General features: G+C 39.9%; 2 protein-coding genes across 2 annotated transcripts in view; both read left to right on the forward strand.

Annotated features, from left to right (window-relative positions):
• Positions 1 to 16,256, forward strand: part of UBE4A (ubiquitination factor E4A) — a 36,911-nt gene extending 20,655 nt beyond the window's left edge. Inside the window, exons 13-20 of the mRNA XM_082627142.1 lie at positions 986 to 1,173; positions 2,699 to 2,799; positions 2,914 to 3,027; positions 4,552 to 4,726; positions 10,055 to 10,235; positions 10,681 to 10,828; positions 11,922 to 12,079; positions 13,227 to 16,256. Coding sequence (XP_082483268.1) covers positions 986 to 1,173; positions 2,699 to 2,799; positions 2,914 to 3,027; positions 4,552 to 4,726; positions 10,055 to 10,235; positions 10,681 to 10,828; positions 11,922 to 12,079; positions 13,227 to 13,356 — 1,195 coding nt within the window. The 3' untranslated portion in view covers positions 13,357 to 16,256. The remainder of the gene's footprint in view (positions 1 to 985; positions 1,174 to 2,698; positions 2,800 to 2,913; positions 3,028 to 4,551; positions 4,727 to 10,054; positions 10,236 to 10,680; positions 10,829 to 11,921; positions 12,080 to 13,226) is intronic.
• Positions 16,257 to 18,304: 2,048 nt separating this feature from the next.
• ATP5MG (ATP synthase membrane subunit g) lies at positions 18,305 to 26,121 on the forward strand. Its single transcript, XM_082627957.1, has 3 exons — positions 18,305 to 18,436; positions 23,789 to 23,949; positions 25,253 to 26,121. The coding sequence occupies exons 1-3, from the start codon at positions 18,385 to 18,387 to the stop codon at positions 25,349 to 25,351; spliced, it is 312 nt and encodes a 103-aa protein (XP_082484083.1). The 5' UTR covers positions 18,305 to 18,384; the 3' UTR covers positions 25,352 to 26,121.
• Positions 26,122 to 26,676: the final 555 nt, after the last annotated feature.

Here is a 26,676-nt window from a genome sequence, read left to right on the forward strand (position 1 = left end):
GAGCTGCAAACATTCAGAAGACTTCTAAACCAAGAAATAAACAAGCCTGAATCATAAGGGGTTGCCTTCAGAAGTTGTGTTAACATTAATGAATCACCTGACTATCCTTATGGGTAGCCCAAAATCCCACACTTGAGAGGCATAATAAACAAAGGACTTTGCCCACAGAGAATTTGAACCTGCATATAAGGTACCTGATGGGAATTTCACTGCTAGTCCCTGGTTAAAATAGTTACCTTAATGCCAGAGACCTTGCCAGGTGCTAATGATCTTCTAATGTATGATAACAAAGTTTGCTCTTAAAATTCTGAGTTGGATGAGCAGTAAACTTGGGTAAATGCTCTCTGATCTCAAGTCTTACCATTCATAGCTTCTAGTCCTCCTTCCCAAAGGAAGATGCTCACTGACCTGTAGAGTTGCTTCTCTGATTTTTTGGTGGTAGGCCAAAGGAAACAGTACGTATGTAAGTGAGAATTTGCTGCACAAAGAAGAGATCCACGATCCCCTGAGCCGTGTCAGTGAGACACAGGTAGAAGCCAGTCCTTCACTGAACTGAGCAGACCTAATGAAAAATCATAAGTCAACAAGTATTAGGTGCACGTGGTATGCATATAAGTAATGTGGAATAATTATATCCTGGCCCTTAGCCTCAGAAAGCTTGGAAAGGCAAGTTTATCCCAGATGAAGCTGTCAGAGAATAGTAAGTCATGCATTGTTATACAGAAGTAAACAGAATGGCGGAGCGTTAAATAGAAACTTAAGAACTCATCCTCGTAATTGGTAAGCTGTGATCTTAAAGAGCTGAATGGTACACTCTGCATATCCCCCAGAAATTGACCGACTTAAAGCTGCGGAGTCGTGTTTTCTCCTGTAACTCTCTGTACAGATGATATATGATGTTTTGACTCCTCGTATGGAGAGAATAGTTATAAATTTGGGAGTTAAATTTTCTGCCTGCTCAGTTTGCTTTCTGCCCTATTCATAGGATGAAGAATCCCCACCTAAGGGCCAAACTCGCTGAGGTGTTGGAAGCAGTGATGCCCCACATGGATCAGACCCCAAATCCCTTGGTATCCAGTGTGTTCCACCGGAAACGTGTGTTCTGCAACTTTCCCTATGCATCCCACCTTGCAGAAGCTCTAATCAAGGTCTTTGTAGACATTGAGTTTACAGGTAAAGCAGTCTAGAACCAAGAAACTGATCGCTGATCAGTTTTTAAATGTCAGGAAAATATCATAAGCCATCATTTATTGAATACCTACCATGTGCTACCCTTGATGCTAAGTGCTTTTTTCACATTGTTTCCTTAATCTGTCACCATCTGGAAAGTTTTACTCTATTATCCCCATTTACCTATAAAGACATGGATGCTCAAAAAGATTAAATTATTTGTTTATGTCATACAATTAAGTGGTAGAATCAGGTCTCTCTCACCTTAAAAAAGAAAAACGCATACTGTTAACAACTTTACTATAATTTTTGATAGAATCATACTCAAATAAATAAGGCTGTCCAATTAAAACCCCAGGTCTTTATTTTTCTCTGCCTCAGAATTACAGAATGGTGATAATGAGACGATGTGCTGATTGAGATATTCTTTTGTCTTATCCAGACGGTCTAACTCTCGTACAGTTTAATTGTTAGATTAAGAATAACAGCAACATTCCCTTTCTCTCATGCCCTTTTGAGCTGTAACCCTGAGATGCTGTGTCTGAGTAAACAGTACCCCCTCTCAACCGGTAAACAAGATATGCAAAGCAGTTACTTAAGACCCCTTTTAAAGGGGATGTCCTGCCAGCCAGTGATAAATACAATTAACATTAAAGAGACATTTAACACTTCACTGACTGTTTTTCCATATTTGAATTTTGACTTTGTTACTTGCTTACCTCTGAGACTTAGTTTCCTCATTTGTAAAAGGGGTTGAAGTGATGGTTGAGGCAGTGTATGTAAATCTTTATAATATATAAGAAGTTGCACGATAAATCATTGCAGTTATCTCATTATACAGACACTATGACCCTTTGGTTGTAATATTAGAGGCTGTATTATAATTCCTGTTTTATTTTCTGAGGAAGTGGGAGTTGAGAAAGAGTAAGAGACTTGCATTAAGTGGAGCCAGAAGGAAAACCTAAGTCTCCTGACTCCAAATCCCATGCCCCTCCTTTATTATATGACCCAACCTGTAGAGCTCTGGTGGTACCTCTGGCATGTCAAAAGCAGTGTAAGCCTCAGATTTTTAGCTCCTGGCCTGATTTTTCAGAGTAATCAAGAACCAGTTGGCCACACAGTTGGGATGTTATCCATGAAGAATGTGGGGATTACTTTTAGTAGCCCATCCTGCACGTGGCTGGCACTGCCACAATGGCCAGCGCAGAGGCCTCATTCAAAGTCTGATAAGTAGTCTACGTTTGGATATGGAAGCATTTGTTTCCCTTGGCTTTTATTTTGCAGCTCAGTCTTTGTCCTTTTCTGAGTACTGTATCGTTTATATGTCCCCCTCTTGTTCTGTCGGTAAGGAGATAAGCAAACACTTGATTATGACTCTAGGCCTTCATAAACTCCCACGGCAGGTCTTGCCGGTAGCCTTGACGCATTCAGAATTTTCATAAAATAAATGGCTACACATAAACATAAGCTCTTGCCTTTTCTCTAATAGCACCACCTTTGCTGATGTTTTGCTCTTACCTTACTCCAGGAGACCCCCATCAGTTTGAGCAGAAGTTTAATTACCGCCGCCCCATGTATCCCATCCTCAGGTACATGTGGGGAACAGATACCTATCGAGAAAGCATTAAGGTGAGAATGTTTTTGGTGAAACCAAAATTGAGTTATCTGAGTTTTGCTCCACATAAGCCCCAATGGGTTGCGATTCAGTACTAAAATGTTTTTTTCTTGGGCTGGGACTTACAGGATTTGGCTGACTATGCCTCTAAGAATTTAGAAGCCATGAATCCCCCACTCTTCCTCCGCTTTCTTAACCTGCTGATGAACGATGCCATCTTCCTTTTGGATGAAGCCATACAGGTAAAAAAACAAACAAACAGATTTAACTGCCCTTATACCATCATACATACTTTTTACCTCTTAGTCATAATAGAGCAATCCTTATGCTAGCGATCCCCTAGTACCAGGCTTGGACACCAAAAATTTGCAAGTAGTAATGTACCACCAACCTTGCCCTTGTACAGTTTGATAGGTATTGTTCCATTAGAGACCAAGACCAAGGGCCTTATGAGCTAGGATGATATTTTGGCAGAGAGTGGAAAAGAAAGTGTGAAAAGCCAAACTAAGGTACACTGGCAGAACTAATCAGTCTAGCACTACAGAAAGAAATCAGAGGATCTTCATTCAGTTAGTGCTTTCAACTTTCTTGCATCCCAAGACATCAGTAACAGTGACTGACCAAGGCAATGATTCTTAGCCCTCTTTCCTAAAAGGTTCTGACTTTTATACCACTATTTGGAAAAAAAATCTCTGGTTTGGGTTATTTTTTCACATAAAGACTCCAAGTCATCAGTACTCTTCATCTGTCCACTGCCTCCCAAATCTTTAGCTATATCTGAAACATGAGTTTTACAAAGTATACACCTGGGGGTCTCTCAGTTCCTTCAGCTTAACCCTCCCTTGTGGAGCTGCTTATTGCTCCTATAAAAACTTCCCTTATCTGCGACAGGTGTAAGATAGGGCAGTGACCCAAAGGGAGACAAAGCAGGTAAATCATGAGGGTAGCCTGTTGGATAGCCCACACACTCCTCGTATTGATTAGCAATCTCCCAGTAACTTGTATTTGATTTGTGAGAAAATGTTCCTGCTTTGTTCATAATCCCATACTTGAAGATTTTAGATCTGTTGCCTTAGAAAACAAGTCCTGTAATAAATAGACGTTTCTAAGCAAGAGCTATGTGACAGAATGACACAGATGGCGTTTTCATGGGACTGTAAGTTTAACATGCTTGCTACAATAGCAAGAATGTTGAGAGGTAGAGGGTTTTAAATATTTATGGTTCTCCTTCCAGACATTTTGCATGTTTGATAGAGCTTTGTTTTTTGATAAGCAGTTTTGGGGGGTGGGGGTTTTTTTCATCTTTCATCTTTTTTTTCCCTGTAGCCTGTTTGCTTTTACCAATATTTCATATATTTATCCTTGTTTCTATTTCATAGACTATAATATTTCCAGGGGAATTACCCATAAGTCTACCCAGGCTGAAACAATTTTTCCCACAATTTCTTTTTTATCTTTTTTCGTCTTTTTTTTTTTTTTTTTTCAAGTCTGTGCCTTGCGGCATGCAGGATTCTTAGTTCCCCAACCAGGGATCGAACCCATGTCCCCTGCATTGGGAGTGTGGAGTCTTAGCCACTGGACCGTCAGGGAAGTCTCCCCACAATTTCTTTTTAAACTTCAGCCCTGTGCTGAGAAAGCCTCATGTCTCTTAGGTAGTCCGTGGTTTTCCCAGCTTAGTGGACTAGATCTTAAATAAGACCTCTTAAATATCATCTTCCCTTCAATACACTTTGTTCTCTGATACCTTCCACCTCTGGTTTCTGTAGTATTTGAGCAAGATAAAAATTCAACAAATTGAGAAGGACCGAGGTGAATGGGACAGTCTGACTCCAGAAGCCCGCCGAGAGAAGGAGGCTGGCCTACAGATGTTTGGACAGCTGGCACGTTTCCATAACATCATGTCCAATGAAACAATTGGTACCCTTGCCTTTCTGACATCAGGTAAGGATACAACACACTGCTTTCCCAAAACATGCAGTGGTTAAGATCTGCTTCATTTGAGGGATCAGCCCACTGAGACTCTGGTGACAGTATCCTCCTCCACAGTCTGAGAGGAAGTGAATCACTAGAGAAGCTTCAAAAAGAATGATGTTGTCCATTGTTGACATGGGAAGGAGGAAATGGTCATCCTCACACAGCTGCCAGAAAGCATAAGTTAGTACCATTGTTCTTGAGGACACAACTTAGCCATATCAATATATCTGGGGGTGTTTGTATTACCTGAAAAAAAATATTCTTGAACTCTGGTTAAATGTGGTAGATCAGAGATACTTACCTCTACTCTCTCTAGAGCTGCACTGTCCAGTTCAGTAGTCACTTGCCACATGTGGCTCTCAAGCATTTAAACTTTGGCTAGTTGGAATTGAGATGTGATATAAGTAGAAAATACACACTGCAAGACTTTGTATTTAAAAACAAAGTAGGGCTTACCTGGTGGCACAGTGGTTGAGAGTCCGCCTGCCGATGCAGGGGACACGGGTTCGTGCCCCGGTCCAGGAGGATCCCACATGCCGCAGAGCAGCTGGGCCCGTGAGCCATGGCTGCTGAGCCTGCGCGTCCGGAGCCTGTGCTCCGCAACGGGAGAGGCCACAACAGTGAGAGGCCCGCGTACAATCAATCAATCAATAAATAAGTAAGTAAGTAAATAAGTAAGGAAGGAAATAAGGAAATAAATAAGTAAATAAGTAAATAAATACATACATACATACATACATACAAAGTAAAACCTTTCATTAAAAATTTTTATATTGATTATATATGAAGTGACAGCCAAGGATCACCAGACATTTGAGGAAATCCTCTAATGTGAAACACAGATAATAGATGAAAACTCTTTAAAACAGGGGTCCCCAACCCCCAGGCCGTGGACCAGTATCGGTCCACAGCCTGTTAGGAACAGGGCCGCACAGCAGGAGGTGAACGGCGGGCGAGTGAGCGAAGCTTCATCTGCCGCTCCCCATTGCTCCCCATCACTTGCATTACCGCCTGAACCATCACCCCACCCCCACCCCCGGTCCGTGGGAAAATTGTCTTACACAAAACCAGTCCCTAGTGCCAAAAAGGTTGGGGACTGCTGCTTTAAAATATCTTTGTAATCTCAGAGGTATGAGAGAAGATACAGCATACATAAAACGGAAACAAAGAGGCAACACGAGGGATTATGCAAAGAACAAGAAGGAGCTCTTGGATATTGAAAATACAACTTCAGAAATTTTGAAAAGTCAGTAGAAGGGTTAGAAGATTAATTCAAGGAACTCTTCCATGAAAGTAGAACAGAAAAAGAGATGGAAATTAGAAGAGAAAACAAGAAAATAAAGGATCAATATAGGAAGTGTCAAAAGAGAAAAATGAAAGGACGTTATCAAAGAAATAATAGCCCCCAAATTCCCCAAAACTAAGAGATTCTAAATTAAAAGGAGCCACCAAGTACCCAGTGCAGGGAATTTTTAAACCCCTACACTAAGGTATGTCATTGTGGCATTTCAGAAAATCGGGGTACCTAAAAGGTTCCAGAGAAAAAAATCAGGTCATGTACAATGGTTTAAACATCAAAACATCTTTGAATTTCACAGCACTGACGTTTGAAGCTGGAACACAGTCCTGATGGAAAATATCTTTTCAGCCTAGAATCTTATAGCCAACCAAATCATTTTACCCTGTTTGAGGGTAAAATGTAAGGATGTCTTCAGACGTGAAGGTATCAGATTTACTTCCGATGTACCCTTTTTGGAGAAGCTACAAAAGGATAAATATACTCCATCAAAATGGAGGAAAGTGGAATCCTGTAAGAGAGATGCAAAGGAAGTTCCCAGGCTGATGATAGAGGTAGCTTGTATGACCACCACACCATAGGCCTATAAAACAAGGAGTCCAGATTGGAGTGATGAATGGAAGCTTCCAGAAAGAACATCTCCAAAATCTATTTTTGAGAGTTTTACATTTCTGGTGGAGAGTTTAGAAAGATTTAATGATAGGTACTCTGAAAATAAGCGGAGAAAAAGAAGTATTAAAAAGTATATATAGGGGCTTCCCTGGTGGCGCAGTGGTTGAGAGCCCGCCTGCCGAAGTAGGGGACATGGGTTCGTGCCCCGGTCCGGGAAGATCCCACGTGCCGCGGAGCGGCTAGGCCCATGAGCCATGACCACTGAGCCTGTGCATCCAGAGCACAACGGGAGAGGCCACAGCAGGGAGAGGCCCGCGCACCACACACACAAAAAAAAAAGTATATATATTGGCACTTTCCTGGCAGCACAGTGGTTAAGAATCCGCCTGCCAATGCAGGGGACATGGGTTCAAGCCCTGGTCAGGGAAGATCCCACATGCTGTGGAGCAGCTAAGCCCGTGCACCACAACTACTAAACCTGCGCTGTAGAGCCCGCGAGCCACAACTACTAAGCTCACGGGCCACAACTACTGAAGCCCACACACCTAGAGCCCATGCTCCGCAGCAAGAGAAGCCACTGCAATAAGCCCGTGCATCGCAATGAAGAGTAGCCCCTGCTTGCTGCAACTAGAGAAAGCCCGTGTGCAGCAACAAAGACCCATGCAGCCAAAAATAGTAATAAATAAAAATTTTTTAATTCAAATATATATTATTTTAAAAATAAATAAAAATTAAAAGTATATATTACTTTATATATATAATCATTAGAATACTATGTGGCTCTGCTGTATATGATATTTACATAATCTTAATGACAAAATCTAAATTATTTCACCAAAGATTTGTTTATATATTAGGGGAATTTGTATTTGGGGAAGAGGGACAGCAATGAGAGCTAAACTCTCATCAGTAGTAGAGTCAACAGATAATGACTAAAATTGAAAAATTAAGAGCCAGCAGTACTAAGCAAACCTTACACTACTTGGCTTGTTGCACTTGGTATTTATTTATTTATTCATTCATTCATTCATTCATTCATTCATGCCATGACCTAGCAGTTCCTTACAAATGTGTTGTAGGAAGTAATGTCTACAAGATATGTACACAGTGAAGTTCATCAGTTAGTGAAATGCTTATAATAAGAAAAAATTGAAAACAATAGTAATGTCCAGCAATAAAGATAGAGTACATAAATAACTCATGGTGCAGTCACACATTGGAAAACTATGTGGCCATTAAAAAGGGTTATGAGGGCTTCCCTGGTGGCTCAGTGGTTGAGAGTCCGCCTGCCGATGCAGGGGACACGGGTTCGTGTCCTGGTCCGGGAGGATCCCACATGCCACGGAGCAGCTGGGCGCGTGAGCCATGGCTGCTGAGCCTGCGCATCCGGAGCCTGTGCTCCACACCGGGAGAGGCCACAATAGTGAGAGGCCCGCGTACCGTAAAAAAAAAAACAAAAAAAAAAACGGTATGAATCGTCACTATCCTATAGAACTTTATGTGATGGAAATGTTCTATAAATCTGGACTGTCCAATACTATAGATACTAGCCACATGTGGCCACTGAACACTTGAAATGTGGGTAGTGTATCTGAAAAACTGAATTTTTTTTTTTTTTTTTTTATAGCACCAGGAACTTTATTCAATACTCTGTAGTAACCCATATGGGAAAAGAATCCAAAAAATAATAGATACATGTATATGTATAACTAAATCACTTTGTTGTACACCTGAAACTAACACAACATTGTAAATCAACTATACTCCAATACAAAATAAAAATTTAAAAATACAGTACAAAATTTAAAAAGTTTAAAAAGAATTCTTGGCCATTTATGCAGAAAAAAAAAGATTTTGCATAGTGATTTATACTGTCTCCTCTTGTGAATTTGGTTAATATGAGTTTGCCCCTCCAATACAAAGATCACTTCTGAATACATTTACATATGGACATTTTTGGTCTATAGAACTCAGGACCAGATCCTAGACCAAGGTATTTTTGGCATCTAAGCAAAATCTCTACTTTATCATTTTTATTCTCAGAAATAATGCAGTAGTGTTTGTTTTTTTTAAAAAATAATCACAAACCTACAGAAAAGTTTCAAGTTCAGTCTAAAGAAGGTTTTTTTCTGAATCGTTTGAGGGTAAATTGTCAACATGATGTCTTTAACCACCAAATACTCTAGATCATTCTCTTAAATAACACGATTAACAATCAAATGACCATAATCAGGAAAGTAACATTACTACCATAGAATGCTCAGACCAAATTCACATTTATCCTTTTATCTCAATAATGTCAGTTACAGCAAAAAAGGATCCAGTCCAGAATCATGCTTAGCATTACATTATCATGGCTTTTTAGTCTCCATGATTCTTGATCAGTTCTTTCATTTTCCCTTGACTTTCATGACCTTGACTTTCTAGAAGGCTGTAGGCCTAATTATTTTGTGGGATGTTCCTTATGGGGTCTTCCTCACGATTTGATTCAGTTTTGCATATTGATAATGTACAAGTGATGCTTCTTCCTCTCAGTGTGTTCTATCAGATGGAATGTGACTTCTCTAAGTCCTATTTCTGGTGATGCTAACTTTGATCACTTTATTATGGTAATGCCTATCAGGGTCCTCCTTTTTTTTTTTTTTTTTTTTGCTTTATAACAAATTTAATCAGTTATACATATACATATGTTTCCATATCCCCTCCCTTTTTCGTCTCCCTCCCACCCTCCCTATCCCACCCCTCCAGGCGGTCACAGAGCACCGAGCTGATCTCCCTGTGCTATGCGGCTGCTTCCCACTAGCTATCTACCTTACGTTTGGTAGTGTATATATGTCCATGCCGCTCTTTCACTTTGTCACAGCTTACCCTTCCCCCTCCCCATATCCTCAAGTCCCTTCTCTAGTAGGTCTGTGTCTTTATTCCTGTCTTACCCCTATGTTCTTCATGACATTTGAAAAACTGAATTTTTAATTTAATTTTAATTAATTTAAATAGTCACATGTGGCCAGTGGCTACCATGTTGGACAGCACAAGAACCTATATTTACTGAAATGGTAAGGTATTTACGATATCATTAATGAAAAAAGTAAGTTACAGAATATGTACAATATGATAATCATTTTGTTTTATAAATGTATATGTATGTAAATATGGACAGAAAAACTAGAAGGATATATTAGCAAAATGTTAACAGTGTTTACATCTGAGTAGTAGTTTTTATATTTTGTTTGCTTTTCCTTGTCTAATATTTTCTAATATTACTGCAATGAAAATGTATTTTGAAAAATAGCAGTCCCCAGAGGTCTCCAAGTAAAACTCTAAGACACTGTAAGTTGAAAATTGCTAATGGATTGAGTTTTCACAGACTTTGGCTTTTTTTCCAGAGATCAAATCCCTCTTTGTGCATCCTTTCCTGGCTGAGCGCATCATCTCCATGCTGAACTACTTCCTGCAGCACCTGGTTGGCCCCAAGATGGGGGCCTTAAAAGTCAAGGACTTCAGTGAATTCGACTTCAAACCCCAGCAGCTCGTTTCAGATATCTGCACCATCTACTTAAATCTTGGGTACCTGAGATTTAATTGGGCAGGCCAGAGGCCTTGCTCATGTTTTAACTGGGGGTTTTGACAGTGGAATGACTAGCTGGTGATTATGTAGAAATAGAAAGGAAATGGTTTGTTTCTAGTTGGCTGATGAAGGAATCTTCTATAGTTTTAAATAATGAGATTTTGTATGACCTGTGGGATGTTATTTGGAATTTCCAGCACTCTCCCTTGATCTGTGCAAAGATAAACTTTACTGATTGTTCCATTGTTTGGAAAAGCAGTATATTTTTAAGGTCATGGGATACTTGATAAGACTTCCTTCCTAAAAATTAGAAGAAATCATTCTATATCAAAAGAACATTCATGGTATATAAGTGATGGGGAACTTTGTTCCTCAACCCATCCGTTATTGCCCTCTTTGACCTATCCTCTGATGCTCAGTTTCTTTCTGATGCTGACCTTCTAGGGATGAGGAGAATTTCTGTGCCACTGTGCCCAAGGATGGACGTTCCTATTCCCCAACTCTCTTTGCACAGACAGTCCGAGTCCTGAAGAAAATAAATAAGCCTGGGAATATGATTGTGGCTTTCAGCAACTTAGCAGAGAGAATCAAGGTAAGGAGGAGGATAATTTGCTTATTAACATGTTCAATAAAAATCATGTCAACTCAGCCGTTCTGCTTTTTTACCCAATTTGAGGGGGGAAAAGAGTATTGCATTGAAAAAATATAAATAGCTGATCCTTCCTGATTAGTCAATGGCTAAAACTACCATATTCTTTAATAGTACTACTCTTTTCAATATGAGGGTGAGAACAGAAAAATAATTTAAGAAGCTTCTACTAAAAAGAATTTACAGATTTTTAATAGGCTGTTTTTATGAAAACTTCTCTGTATAGTGTTACCAATAGATTTGAAAATCTACGATATTTATGCAGAACTTTTTAGAATACAATTCAAGATTAGTAGCTTTTAGTCATTGATTTTTATTGATTTTTCTCTGTTCTCTCTTTGTAGTTGGTAGTTGGCTTATATAGGAATGGCCATACATTTTAAAGATTAAAATACTATATTGTACTCAGCTAATCACTTTCGTTGGAGCAGCTTCATTTGCATTTATGAAGAAGGAAAAATTATGGCACGGAGTCTAATGGAAAACCTTCCTAATTGATAACAGTCTTCCCTTCATTGAGTTACTTATTTATTGAATTGGGCTTCATCTTTGCCTAGAGCTTAGGCAGATGGATCGCTGAGGAACTAAAGTTCAATCAGATGTTGAGGCCACTTTTAAATTCCCATACCTGTTTGTACCTAAAGCCGGAAACTGCTTTTCATACACAGACTGCATGAGTAACTCTGTAATTATACAAATAATAGCCCCCTCCAACCCCCACCCCTTACAGCTGGGCTGTTGTCAGAAGGATGGATGTTGTGCGTGGTGTGGTTTTTTTCCTTGTTAACATTTAAATCCATTTCTGGTCGTGGCTGCTAGCAGCTGAGCCAAACTGAAGATTCAGAGTTGGGGCTGAATGTTAAATTTGCTCCTATAGTATCCATATTGGCTTGTTTAGAACATAAAGCTGAGAATTGTTACTGTCGCCGTAAAGGGTTACTAACAATAACCCTTGAAGATTAAGGTATAGTCATTGAGCATTTTGAGTTCAGCTGCTTCTGTGATTTCCCTGTAACTACCCGGTATTTGTGCTCAGTCTCTAGCAGACCTCCAACAACAGGAAGAGGAGACCTATGCAGATGCCTGTGATGAGTTTCTGGATCCCATCATGAGCACACTGATGTCTGACCCTGTGGTGCTGCCGTCTTCCAGAGTCACTGTGGATAGATCCACCATTGCCAGACATTTGCTCAGGTAAGCCAGCCCCCAAAAGCAGCCTCAAGAGTACAGGTGTACATTTGTCTGCTATCATCTTTTTCTCCCAGTACAGTACTGTGCACCCAATAGGTACTCCACATAGTTGATTTATTAACATATTGTGTTGAGGAGGCATTTTGGTAGAAGTATATCACTTGATTGTTCAGGATTCCAACATCCAAAACAAGACACCTGTTGAGAAATGCTGGAGCTAACCTTACCTCTTCCTTCCTCAAGGAAATAATTTCTGTCAATTATAAAATATGTCAACGTGGAGTATAAGTTGACTTGAAATTGTTTTAATTTTACTTTAGTTGTAAAAATATAAAAGACAGATTGAAAAAAAAAATTCAGGTTTTACACTCATCGTATGGGTTTACCCACATTCTGCTGCAGCTGTTGAACTCAGCCATGGTGACTACAAGTTTTCCCCAGCCTGCTCTCAGTGCAGCATTAGAAAGAAATGGGTACTGAGAGACTCTGCTTATTTAAAATGAAGTTATATAAGTTGACCCAGATCTAGGGAGATAATGTTCTTTAAATATTGGAAAAAGGGATGTTCTACTTGATGGTATTTGGTATTAAGCACTCGCTATATGCATGATGCTGTGCTGGGTAGTATGTCTTTTCCAAAGTGTCAGTGAGAGTTTATATTTTTATCGTGGCTTCAGAATACAGAGAGAAGGTATATCATCTTACCTATGAGGAAGCCATAATCTGCATTTACTTGAAGAGCAATCAGCTAGCTAAATCCAGTGTCAGCGTACAAAGCTTTATCCCTTAACACCTTATACTGTTTCAAGAGTCTGTCACTAAAACTACAAACAGCTCCTTATGCTGACATGATTGTTATAGGGTCTCTGTCTTGGGGAAATGGAATCAAATACCATCTGAAGAGCAATGTTGAGATAAAGTTTGTTAAGCGGAGAGACAAAGTAGCTAAAAAAATCTGCAAAAAACCCAAAAAACCTCCCAAATCACTCTCTCTCATCCCATTTTTTCTAACCTCAAGTTAGCACTTGATTCAGAATCATAATACACTCTAGCTTCAGTCTCAAGGTGGGATGCCTAGGTATTCTCTTTGTGGCTGAAGATGTTAGAACTTACGGAAATAACCCCATTTCTCTTTTCCTCTTTGTCTCAGTGACCAAACAGATCCCTTTAACCGTAGTCCCCTCACCATGGACCAGATCCGGCCAAACACAGAACTAAAAGAAAAAATCCAACGGTGGCTTGCAGAAAGGAAACAACAACAAAAGGAGCAACTTGAATAAATACTGTGACCTAAACAAACCAAAAACCAACCCCAGTGTGTAGATAAACAATTGTTTGTGGTTTCTCTCTTTCTGGTTCTGTTCCTTTCCTTTTTCTTGCTTTCTTTCTTTTTTTTCTTCACCCTTTACTGAATTAGAGAACTGCTCTTTCTCAAATTATGATAATTAAAATTCCTAAGACTTTACAGTGCTCCTGGCTTGCAGGAAATTATACTTATAGCATCACCACGTTTGGAAATCATCACTAATTTTTACCCTTTGTTCTATCCCTTCCTGTTCTTCCTTCTTCCTTTTCTTACCTTAAATTACATTAACTTCAACTACTAAAACCTCCTGCCACCTTACTATTTCTCTCCCAAGAACTGCTCAAACATCTTTGGTGAGCACTGCTTTTAAGTATATGATGTCACGTATTTCAGTGACCGCTGACATCAGAAAGTCCTGTGTTATCAAGGTATTTACTAGACTTTATGACCCAGACTTCAGCCCTTTTCCTTGTTACAGCTCTGCAATGTTACAGAATAACATTTTGTATAAAAGCAGATACCTTGATGTTTGAGTAGATTTTCGAATAAGATGAAAGATGACATGAAAAAAGGAATCTTATGCAACTTCAGGTGGTAGCTCTTAGTTTTGTGTTATCTTGTAACTCAAAGATACCTTGGAGGCCAAACACTCCCTCATGGAGTTGTCATTACCACAGAAAACTTAGCCCTATAATATTTTTAGGAGGATTGGTAGAACAAATTTGCAGTTTTGACACTTTATTCAGAAAATTCCGAGGTGAGAAAAGAAGGCTATTGGGCCCTTTTCATCTACTGAAAATCAAGGACTAGGCTTGAGTAGAAAAGTTAGGCAACAAATATTGTAACTATGAAAAATGTCATTTTAAGACACTAGTATCAGCAGTATATCTCAGTATATACACACACACACCCCTACGTACACACACCATGTACATTTTTATATTGGTCTAGTGTAAAGAGAGTACCACTTTATATTGTCTCTTCCATGGTAAGATGTCTGCAGTGTGTGGCCATGTTCACTAACACTTATTCTAGACAAAATTCTGAGACTGTAAAATGTATATAGTTAATGTTTGTTTGGGCTTATGACCTGACTTCTAAGAGCTGCTTCCAACTCAGCCTTAGGTCATCAATTAACAGAGCAGGAATTTGAGCACAACCTTGTCCACAAACCATTTTAAATACCCACTTAGCCCTATGTAGTTAGTAGATGGATGGGCCCCACTTTTACAAGTTGAGCTTGAGTTCCCTACTCAGTTGTGAAGCTTAACATGCTGAGTGAGGCACATTCCCCTGTGGACTGTCTAGATCACTATCCCTCTAAGCCCGAAAATATAACTAACAAGAAAAGTGGTATGATCTAGAAACGGGTCATTGCTTCATTTAGAGGATATTATTGTTAACCACGGCCTCTTTCACATAAGATGGTAGTTTTACGGTAATCCAACACAAGTTGTTATAAGCAGTCCTTGATGTGTTTTTGATGGTATCAGCTGGAAACCCTCAAGTCGAGGGCATCCCACACTAGATATAAAGTAGATGTTGCCTATTGCTGTGCTTATAAATGAAAAAGGCAGTCTAGGACTCTTGCAAATGCCAGAATGTAAGATAGTAATTCAGTATGCTCCCTGGGCCTTTAAGGCATGGGTTGACAGGATTTGTTTATTTTCTTAAAATGAGCTTCATTTCATATTTATTATCCTCCTTTACTTCTCTGAGAATGAACTATATAAAATAAGCTTCGATTTACTTGCATTTATCTTCCAAACCCAATGTAGTAGGATATTTTCATTTTTAAAAGAAGTGGGGAAAAGACCAGAGTTTTATAGGAGAAAATTGGAGGAAAAAACGGGCACAAAACCTCAGAAGGTAGCTGTTCCCAGCAGCTTTCTAGTTAACAACCTCCATGCTGCCTCTTGTATCTGTGTCTGTATTCTACTTCTGTATTAAGTCTTCAGATTGTAAGCCTTTTCTGGCAAGGTTTTTTGTTTTTTGTTTTTTGTTTTTAAATCTCTTTTCCTGAAACTTTTTATGAATGGCTGTGGTACCATTAATGCTGCTGAATATCTATAAACTCATCACAAAGGCAAGTGCATAGCTTAAGGCCACTGTTGGTAAGGAAACCAAGTGTCCTCTGTGCCTTTTTCCTTTCCTTGAAGTAATTTAAGACATCCCAAAAATGAGACTAAAAAATTATGATCGTGGTACAACATGGTGCATATGTGCACTCGGAATCTTAAAGAGGGCTTGTGTTTTCTGGAACTCGGAAGCAAGCTCTGAATCTATTAGAGCAGACTTTCTGACATACCTAGTTTTATGTGTTGGCTTTGCTAGCATATGATAGGAAAGTGAAGACTCTTGAATCAGCTCCAGTATTGCTTACTAAGAGGGTAATACTAAACTTGGAAAATTAAGTAGGTTTTATCAAGCAATCTGGGTTTGTTTGTTTTTAATATAGTTTTTCATAGATATGTGAAAACTGAAAGAAATGTCAAAGGTTTTTTAATGGTGCAGGTGAAGGTGCCAGTTGCTATTTGGTATCACACTCTACAAAAGCTTCATTACTTTATTTGATGCTGGTTACTAAGCAGCCATTGCACAGAGCATAAGTCTACTGGGTGCCTTTACAAGCCAGAGGCTGATGCTGCACTGTTGATATCATGTGAGGAAATAATGCACATTCTCTAACTGCTTGGAAAAGAAAACCTAGAAACAAAGAAAGTGAAGAACAAAACGACAGGAAGTTTGATTGAAATAAAACTTGATCAACGTAACTGTATTTTGGAACATTCCAGGAAGGTTACTTCTTGTCATACTTGCCTGGGGGTGTTTGTTCAAAGCTTGTATTTAATAAATGAACATCTGACTTAACAACCTTTGTTATCACTGCTTTATTACAGTATCAAAAGCTAGTGGCAGGGCTTCCCGGGTGGCGCAGTGTTTGGGAGTCCGCCTGCCAATGCAGGGGACGCAGGTTCGTGCCCCAGTCCGGGAGGATCCCGCATGCCGCGGAGCGGCTGGGCCCGTGAGTCATGGCCGTTGAGCCTGCACATCCGGAGCCTGTGCTCCGCAACGGGAGAGGCCACAACAGTGAGAGGCCTGCGTACCGCAAAAAAAAAAAAAAAAAAAAAAAAAAGCTAGTGGCAATTCCAGAAATCCCTCTGAAAACTAAGAGGGCTCTGAACTTTACTTTTTTTTAAAGGTCGTATCAAATGTGTGGCCTGGGTGACCTAACCTGCCTTACCAGGCTTTTGGACCCTGGAGTTATCTTCAGATGAGTCTCAGGGCATATTTCTTCCTAAGCAGTTCACTTCTGGCTTCACTTTTCTTCATCTGGCCTAAACCCCAGGTCTTTCATTTTAATCATTCGCTATCAAGTTCCCCTTTCTTGCCCCTTGTTTCTGCACCTCTGCTATGCAAAACCTCAGCCCAGATTAACCCAACCATTTCCCTCTGCTCCAATATCCCAGCTACAGGCTACTGTTGGAGAAAAAGGACACAAACTTTAGAGTGGTGTGACAAACAACCCTTCTGTGTGTCCTTAAGTTCAACAATTATTCCAAACTTTAACTTCTTTCCTTAGATTTTCTCCCACCCTCCCACTTAACCCTCACACTCAGATGACTTTGTCTTCTACTTCATAGATTCCAGAATTTCCACTTTCAAACTTCACTTCCATCATCGCATCTGTGGAAAAGGCCCCACAGTTTCAAGGCTAATCCCTCTAACCTTATTTCCAGCCTCATCAGGAATCTTGTCAATCCCGCTTCTCGATCTTCAATCTCTCCCTTGAGTTTCATATCTCATATTTGGTTTTCTGGCTGGTATTCCTTTATAGCCATATCTTCACTCTGGCTTCTATCCTAATTGAAACTGCCCTAGCTAATGTTTCTATAATGCTACATTAACTTCCTCATCCTTAATTTTACTTCTCTGGAGTATCAGGCAACTGAATCACTCCTTCACTGAAGCGCTGTTATTGACTCCTTGATATCACTCCTAATTTTTCATTCCACCTCTAACCATTCCATCAATCAGAGTTTTACTTCTACTCAGGCTTCCCCGGGTCCATTACTTATTGTTTTTCTCATCAAATGCCACATCCCTACGTATATCTTTCCTTCCAGTCATATTAACTATAAAGTTCAACTCCGTAGGACACAGCTGTTCTGTTATACATCAACCCAAGGATCTCCTTCTCTAGGAAGTCTTCCCAGATCAGCACCACGCCTAATCCGATACTAATGCCTCTTCTCTGTTTACATTGCAACCTCATCAGATCCCAACTCTGCCACTCACTAGCTACTGTGGCCATTTACCAATGCCAGTCTTAAATGGGCACACTACCTAACACACAGGCTTTCTTTAAATTCCAAAATGCCTGACAGACTGGAGGCCCTCAGTAAATGTGATTTTGTTCCTTATATCCCCATAGTTCCTTGCAGCTGGTTAGGGAATTAGGGGAATTGGATTCCAATCCTAATACAGGATGCGGGGGAGACCAGGATTACACCTAACTTTACGTGTTTGGCCTAGGACCCTCTCTGCCTTTGTAAGACGATCATGTTGGCCTAGAAAAATCGCAGCGGTGCCTTCCAGCCCTAACTTGCCTCGTTCTCTCTGAAAAGCTGCAAAAGCAACCAGCGCAAAAAAAAAGTGGAGGTCTGCGGCACCGCAGGGCGCATGCGCCATCCCTCCTCGCGCCGGCCTTTCAGACTTCCCTGAGCGGCTGCCCCAAGAAATGCCTGTTTCTCTGCGGAATTCCGTTGTTTTTTACGTGCCCTCTGGTCTCATCTTCTCGTACCCACTTTCTCATTTGTGACTGAAGAAAATGAATTGGCCCACTGAATTCCGGAAAAATACTAGGACACCTAAATATCTTGGACCGGCGCGGAAAGGGGCGGCCTGACCTTGGAAGCGGAACGGGGCCCTGCGGCAGGTCTTTCCGGGAGGGTGACATTCAGCCGGCCAGTCGGCGCGACAGGCTTTCCGTCCTAGAGACATGGCCCAGTTTGTCCGTAACCTCGCGGAGAAGGCCCCGGCGCTGGTCAGCGGTGAGCGCGGCATCAGCCCGCCTACGCGGGTACCCGGGCGGGCGGAGAGGCCTGCGAGGGCTCGAGGGGAGGACGCGGGAGGCGGTCACCCGAGCGGCCGGCGAGAGCCGCGGCGGGCACGGCCTGAACGTGGTGGGTGGGTGGGCAGGAGGCGGATTGGCGGCTCTTCTCTAGCTTTCCGCTGGCCAGACCTGCGGCTTGGGTTCTGTCTACAACCTAGAGATTCTGAATTCTGACCGCAACAGCGAGCGGAGGGAGTGTGCAGGCAGCCGGGGTTGCCCAGCAGCCGCCGCCATGACGCCCTTCGACCTCCAGGAGGAGGAATAGAGAGGGATGGGTCCGCTAGGAGAGCGTGGGAGACGACAGGCAGAGACACATGAAAGCACAGAAATACGGCCGCATCAGCTTGTCTGCTTCTCAGTGGAGTATGTGGAAGTCTGCAGAATTTTTAAGGATGGGTGACCTTTGGAACGTTGCCTTTGTATTCTGTCCTGGCCAGATTCTGAGATACTTCGCCTTTAATCTAAGGGAATTTTTAGGTGAAATTGAGCTTTACGAACGAATATTCCTGCCCCGGTATGCATAGGAAGGGATATTTGTAAGCAGCAATGTTTATTACCATAGGTTAGCGTTCGTGGGGATTTTCTGTTCGAAAAAGCTGGATGTATCCTTACTGGTAGAACGCTGTATTTCAGAACAACCCTGAGTAGTCACAGCCCAGGGTAGTAGTCATGTCAGTAAATATTTCATTTGTCTGCTGTAGCAAGCTATTCATTTTATCCTCATAGTGAGATCAGTTAAGTAGACGGAAGCTTCTTTGTTAGATGTGCTATATTCTAGTAAGTGGTTGAAGCGCAGATCTCTGAACGGCTTTCGCTCAAATTTTCTTCGTTGTCTCCTCCCTTTTCTCCATCAGCAGTCGAACAATGAGTTATTGAATGCCTGACAGTGTCAGATACTTTAAATACTTGATCCTCTTCTCCTACAGAACCCCACAGTCCACTATTACAAGTTTACACACTTTACCAAAGAACTTAAGTTTACAACTTGACTAAGATAAAGCTCTACATTTTTACATAATACAAGAAGAAGGAACAGTGGCTTGATTATTTGGACTTTGTGGATGATTTGAGGCAAATTTTTTTAAATTTCAGGTGGATTTTTTTCCTCCTACCAGGGCTTTCACATCTTTTCCGTGGTGCATCTTGGGGAATTGCAAACCAATTTTAATGATAATTTACAAAAAGAAAAGTAATATGAAAATAATTATGAAATATATCAACCATTTCCTCTATTACTATGAATAATTGAAAGATATAGGTTGTTATTCTTCCAGAAGTACTCAGAAAGGAGAACTCAACTGGGGCCAGAATGTTAAAGTGGAGCTGTATTTTGCTTGGTAACTTAACTCAGTGTATTAAATGTTCATGTTAAATATCTAAAATATTGCTAACTATATCTGTTAATTCTCCTGGAGGACAAAGAAGCTTACAGAAATAAGTAATTTTAATTCATCAAACTTCCCCGGAAAGGTCATAGAGTCTGGGGGTTTTTTTGGTTTTTGGTTTTTTTCCTGTTAAGTAAAAACTTGAGACTTTATTTGGATTTCACCAGCTTTTCCAGTTAATCTCTTTCTGTTCCAGGAACCAATCCAGGGTACCACAGTGCAATGAGTTGTCTATCTCTCTAGTCTCCTGTGTGACAGTTTCCCAACCTTTCCTTACCTTTCATGACCTTGACAGTCTCAAGATGTCTGTGTAGGTGTCTGTCTAGGTATCCTTTAAAGATGTTCCCCATTTTGGATTTGTCTGGTGTCTTTGTCATGATTAGTCTGGAGCTATGGGGCTGTTGTTGTTTTTTTCTTTTTCTTTTTTTTTTCTTTGGCAGCATGCGGGTTTGAACCCGCGCCCCCTGCAGTGCAAGTGTAGGGTCTTAACCGCTGGACCGCCAGGGAAGTCCCTGGAGCTATGGATTTTGAGAAAGAATACCACAAAAGTGAAGTCCCCTAATCACATATCATGATGTAAGTGATATCCATATAACATCACTAGTGAAGTTCGCTTTCATCACTTGGTTAAGGTAGTTTCACTAGGTTTCTCCGAAAGTTACTGTTTTTTCCTTTCCATACTGTATTCTTTAGAAGCAAGTAACTAAATTGGGGGAGGCAGGGGCAGGATTCTATCTCCTGTAAGAGGGAATATTTACATATATTTAAATAGAATTCTTCTGTGAGACAGATTTGTCTCTTCTTCCCCCATTTTTTTATTCAGTCATTTATTGTATGGACTCACATACATTTACTTCAAACTTTGTACCTCCAGGAGCACAGTATGTTATTTATTTTGTTGCTCACATTGTTCCAGCTTTGGTCATTGAGAACTGTCACTTGGGCACCTCTCTCCCTTCGACATTCCCCTTTACTTTCTGGTATTACAAGATGCTTCAGCCTTTTTTTTTTTTCTTCCCCTGCCATGCCACATGGCTTGCAGGATCTTAGTTCCCTGACCAGGGATTGAACCTGGGCCCCGGCAGCGAAAACGCTGAGTCCTAACCACTGGACCGCCAGGGAATTCCCCCGATTCATCTTATGTATCCCCTACCCCAGCCTTAGAATTAGCCATTTCTCCAAGGAACGCTAGTTCCTTTTATTGGACAAATGTATTTTGAAACTAAGATCTAGGTACTGGATATGTTCCTTGCCACTAGACTATGCTAGTCACCCCTTATTCGTGGAACGTAAGTTCCAAAACCTCCAGTGGATGCCTGAAACCACAGATAGTACTGAATCCTATATATGCTGTTTTTTCCTATACATACATACCTATGATAAAGTTTAATCTATAAATTAGGCACAGTAAAAGATTAACAACAATAACTAATAAAACAGAACAATTAAAATACTGCAATAAAAGTTACGTGAGGAGGGCTCTGTCTCAGAATATCTTATTGTACTGTACTCACCCTTCTGATGAGTGAGATGCTATAATGCCTACATGATAGGATGAGGTGGGGCAGATGATGTAGGCATTGTGACACAGCATTAGGATGGAACAGGGACAGCACGAAATTTCATCACACTGCTCAGAAAGGCACACAATTTAAAACTTATGGATTGTTCAGTTCTGGAATTTTCCATTTAATATTTTCAGACAGTGGTTGACTGCAGGTAACTGAAACTATGGAAAGCAAAACCACAGATATGGGGGGACTGTTGTACTAGAATATCATTCCTCTAGGCCCTCTCACTGGACAAGGAGGTGTGTGCGTATAGGTATTCCTCTACTTAGAATAGAATTACGTACCAGTAAACCTATCACAAGTTGAGAATATTGTAAGTCGAAAATGCATTTATTACACCTAACCTACCAAACATCATAACTTAGCCTAGCCTACCTTAATCGTGCTCAGAATACTTACATTAGCCTAAGGTTGGGCAGAATCACCTACCACAAAGCCTATTTTAGAAAACAGTGTTGAATATCTCACGTAATTTATTGAGTACTGTATTGAAAGTGAAAAATAGAATGCTTGTGTGTTGGTTGTTTACCCTCATATCACATGATAGAGACTAACTGCAGCTTGCTGGCACTGCCCAGCATTACAAAAAAGTATGGTACCCACTATCGCTAGCCTGGGAAAAGATCAAAATTCAAAGTATCATTTTTACTGAATGTATATCACTTTCACACTGTAAATTGAAAAATTATAAGTTGAACCATCAAAAATTGGGGACCATCTGTATATTCACCCATGGGTGTGTGTACACACACACACATATGACCATTGAACAATGGGGATTAAGGATGCTGACCCCCATGCAGTTGAAAATCTGAATATAACTACAGTTGGCCCTCCATATCCACAGTTCCACATCCATGCATTCAACCAACCTCAGATCGTGAAGTACCGTAGTACATATTTATTGAAAAACATCCACATATAAGTGGACCTGTGCAGTTCAAAGGTCAACTATAGTTGTTTCTTATTGATCAGTCTGTATATAAAACTAAACATGGGTTCATAATGAATGTCTCCAACTCTAATCCAGTACCACAGGGTTTGTTCTTTTCTTCCACATCTATAACTTCCCTCTCTTACAGTGAGAAACCTGGCTCCCATCATCCACCATTCATTTACTTATATTTTGTTCATCCCTTGTATACATGTAAAGCAGTTTCAAACTTTTTAACCTAAACTCCCTGAGAAACAAATTTACCAACTAAAGTACAGTGTTTGTGTACATTGTACTGATTTGTTTGTTTGTTTATAAAGAATAATATATCTGTATGTTGAAGATAATTTTAAAGACTGTTGACTGTTAAACAAGACGTTGTTCTCTTTGATGGCGCCATCTTACAGGCGTTGGCAGTTCTATTTAGAACTATCTGTTAGAGCTTTGGGTCCGCTTAAAGATTTACCCATGGCCCTAAGCCAGAGGATGATGGAGATAGTAAATTTAAGAGTAGTGAAATACCTAAATACAGGCAGTTAATAATAGGGAAAGTACCAGGAGCTTTGGGTTATCTGTCTTTAAGCAATAGACACTTTATGGATGTTCATGTATTTGTGCTGTTCTTGTCATGCTCTCTTGTAATTTTTTATATAAAATACCTTTTCTTTTGCTGAAATCACTACCATAGTCTTACCTCTACCCTGGTGGTTAAAAATTTTTTTTCCTGAAATAGTAAATACCTTGAGGAATTTCAGCTTAATAACAGAGTTAAGTTTTGGCTGCTCTTAACAATACATGTAGGCTGTATTTTTATTATTTGTGGTATTTTGAAGGAGGAGCAGCTGTGCTTTTGTTAATCCAGAACATATTGATGAGGATACCAAAAACGGGTACTAATTGGTATAATTCCATCTGGATTTGTGGCCAATATAGTGACAAGTTTTAATCTTATTCTTAAGGATGCCATTCTACAGAGTTCCTTCCCTCCCCTTCTGCACCTCTTCCCTCCAAATTTTTTGGTCTCTACAAGACAATATGGTTACATTGCTGCTGTTTGCTTGTTTTTGAACACAATTTCTAGTAACTTTATAGTTAACTAGATTTGCCATTCATAAATGAAGTACCAGTACTCTGGTACTGGCCACTAGTGAAGTCCTGGCATAATTGAATGTGCTTATAGCTTCCTGCCTGATTGAACTGCCCTGTGGCACAGGTGTTCTGCATCTTTAAAAGCCTCTGGTTTCCAGGGAGCAGCTTTGACTTTTCACACCGGGTGCACATTTGGTACAAGCATTGAATGAATGTGATGCATGAATAAATATTTGTGTCCAGCCCACACATCTGCTTCTTTCGGTCTCTAGTGAGTTCATCCTGGTTTTTTGTTTTGTTTTGTTTTCCAGCTGCTGTGACTTACTCGAAGCCTCGATTGGCCACATTTTGGCACTATGCCAAGGTTGAGCTGGTTCCTCCAACCCCTGCTGAGATCCCTACAGCTATTCAGAGCTTGAAAAAAATTATCAATAGTGCTCAAACTGGTAGCTTCAAACAGCTTACAGTTAAGGTAACTATGGGCTAAATGAAACCGTATGTGCATAAAAGAAAACGTCTCCCCTTGGGATTTTTCTGATTTTTTTGATTAATATATGTATTTTTCAGTGAGGCTGAAACCAACATAATGAGAGATAATCTCTTTTTTGACTTTGGAGAAGGATACTTCGTAATTTTGTCATCTGGGTTGAAATAATCGAGCTATTTTATGTCTTAGTTTCCTATTAGTCTTATAACAAAGAAGTGATCATTTTTACTGGGCAGCTTTTTTTTTTCCTTTCCTATTTGTTTAGTGTACTAAATAGAATGGCTTGCTTTGCTGATTCTGTACTTTTTTTGTCTGTAGTCCTAAAACTATCCTCAATTTGGCCAAAAGATCTCTTGGTCTATATCACAGTCAAGCAGCTAACACTCATGGAGGGTAAAAATACCAAAACCTAGAAGCATATAATATGATATGAAGGGTGGAGATAAAATCTAAAGACTTAAGAATTCTAAAGAATTGGAACTTGAGGACTTCCCTGGTGGTCCAGTGGTTAAGACTCCTCTGTGCTCCCAGTGCAGGGGGCACAGGTTCTATCCCTGGTCAGGGAACTAAGATCCCACATGCCACTCAGCACGGCCGAAAAAAAAAAAGAAAAAAGAATTTGAACAAATTCACTTCCAGGTGCTAAAAGGAAAAGGCCCAGTTTTGTTGTGGAAAGGTATTTTTTTCAACTGGAGTTTCAAGATCCATATTTGTGCTTGTGTGAACCGCTGTTTTCTGGAACTGTGTGTGTGTACTTGTTCTCTTTAGGGCAATAAAACATTGATCTGTGAAACTAATTACTGAATACTTGGAAAGAATTAAACCAAATAATAAATGAATAAAAATTATGTCTAAAGGGGAAGATAGAGCCCTTCATCTTTCAACAGATTTTCTTTGGCCAGACAGAAATGTCTGTTCAGAGACTTGCCTTCCTATAGCCATCCTTTCATATGAATGCCCTGTCTAAATGTGGCAGCTATTTCCAGGATGTGGGTTGTTTTAGGGCTCGTAAAGTGTCTCATAAACTAATAATGAAAGGGTTAAGTCAGTTCAGGTCTTTAAAGAATGCTTTGAAAGAATTTATAAGCTCTGGCCTACTTACCTTACATAATTGAAAGTTCAAGGGTTCTCAGCAGTTAAAGTTAACATCAGTAATTCTTGACTTTGACTAAAACTCCCCTTTAATTTGAATAGCATCCTTATATTCTCTGTCACTTAATCCTGGAAAAGAATAGTTTTAAATATATAAGAAAAAAATGTACATTAAAATTTGTGCTTCTTTTTTCAGGAAGCTCTACTGAATGGTTTGGTGGCCACTGAGGTGTGGATGTGGTTTTATGTTGGCGAGATCATAGGCAAGCGTGGCATCATTGGCTATAATGTTTGAAGACCAGTCTTTGCTTTGTTATTTGGGTGTTCTTGGACCATGTGTGAGCAGACTGCCATTTGAATAAAATAAGACAATGTGTCAAAATCAGTGTTTTCTCTGTCAAGCACTACATGGAAGGTCACAATTTCTCTTGATATTAAGTTGCCTTGTCTTTTGCTTTAATACATTAATACAGCTCTAAATGCATGTCTTTGTTTAGCCTGCAATTGGAAAGGATAGATACGAATATACCAACCTGGTACATGTATATATGAGGATAGCATTTTACTTTGAAGGCTTGAAATAAATGATATTTAAGCTTAATTTTAGAAAAGTTGGGGAAAGGCTTTGAGAAAACAAGAACTTGTTCCAGTAGGAGAAAAATAATACCATGTGCCAAACATGGTATATACTAGTTAAATCACCTAGTATAAAGAATACAATTTGGACTGTTTTTCTTTGCTAAAATCAGAGAAAGACCCCTTTGACAACAGCTGTGTCAGTAAATGTAGGGGTACTTTTTGTCAGTTTGAATATAGCTTCCCCAAAAGAGACCAGCCGGGTGATGTTCTGTGTGTCTTTGTAACATCTTTAACACTAGGACAGAGAATGAAAGCAATGACCTGTGTTTTCAATTTAATTTTGATATGTTATTAATGTCTTTTTTTTTAAGGACCTATCTTTACAAAAATAAAATATCCTATAGATATTTAACAGGATTATAGTTTAGTATCGTCCATGGGTCAAAATAGTATATTATGTCCTGAAATAAATACAAGTGATTGGTATCAGTCTGTCATCTTGAGCCACTTTATTGAGGATTTGGGAGCGACTTAATCATTCATTGGTCTTTCCTGGGGTTCTTACCATCTATGAATGTCTCGTTGGTATGTTTCTAAATCTGTTGTAACTCTCTTTGCAGCCACTGCACAACATGGAATACCAGCTGATGATAAGCAAAAGATGATTGCATATTGGAAAAGCATCATGGCTCACAATATAGTATTAATCCTTTAATAGTATTGAACCTTTATCCAGTCAATCCCAAATTTACCAACTGGTTTTGAACACTGCTGCTTTAGCCAATAAAGGGCACAGCTTTTCTTTGTGATAGGCAAGAACTCACCAAGGAGAGACTGCTACTCTCTGAACTGTGAAGTAATGCCTAACGTACTGCAGGTGGTCAAAACTGAAACTACCTCTTTTCAGAAAGCATTCAGTAACTTAAAATATACATAGCAACAGACAGAAAAGACACTACTACAATAATGGTGATTTTCATGAATTTTTCTATTGCATACGTGAGTGAGCAGTGCAATTAATTTTTTTTAAATGTAAAGGTA

The sequence above is a fragment of the Mesoplodon mirus genome (genome assembly GCF_964341445.2).
Source record: "Mesoplodon mirus genome assembly, chromosome: 7".
Classification (NCBI taxonomy): domain Eukaryota; kingdom Metazoa; phylum Chordata; class Mammalia; order Artiodactyla; family Ziphiidae; genus Mesoplodon; species Mesoplodon mirus.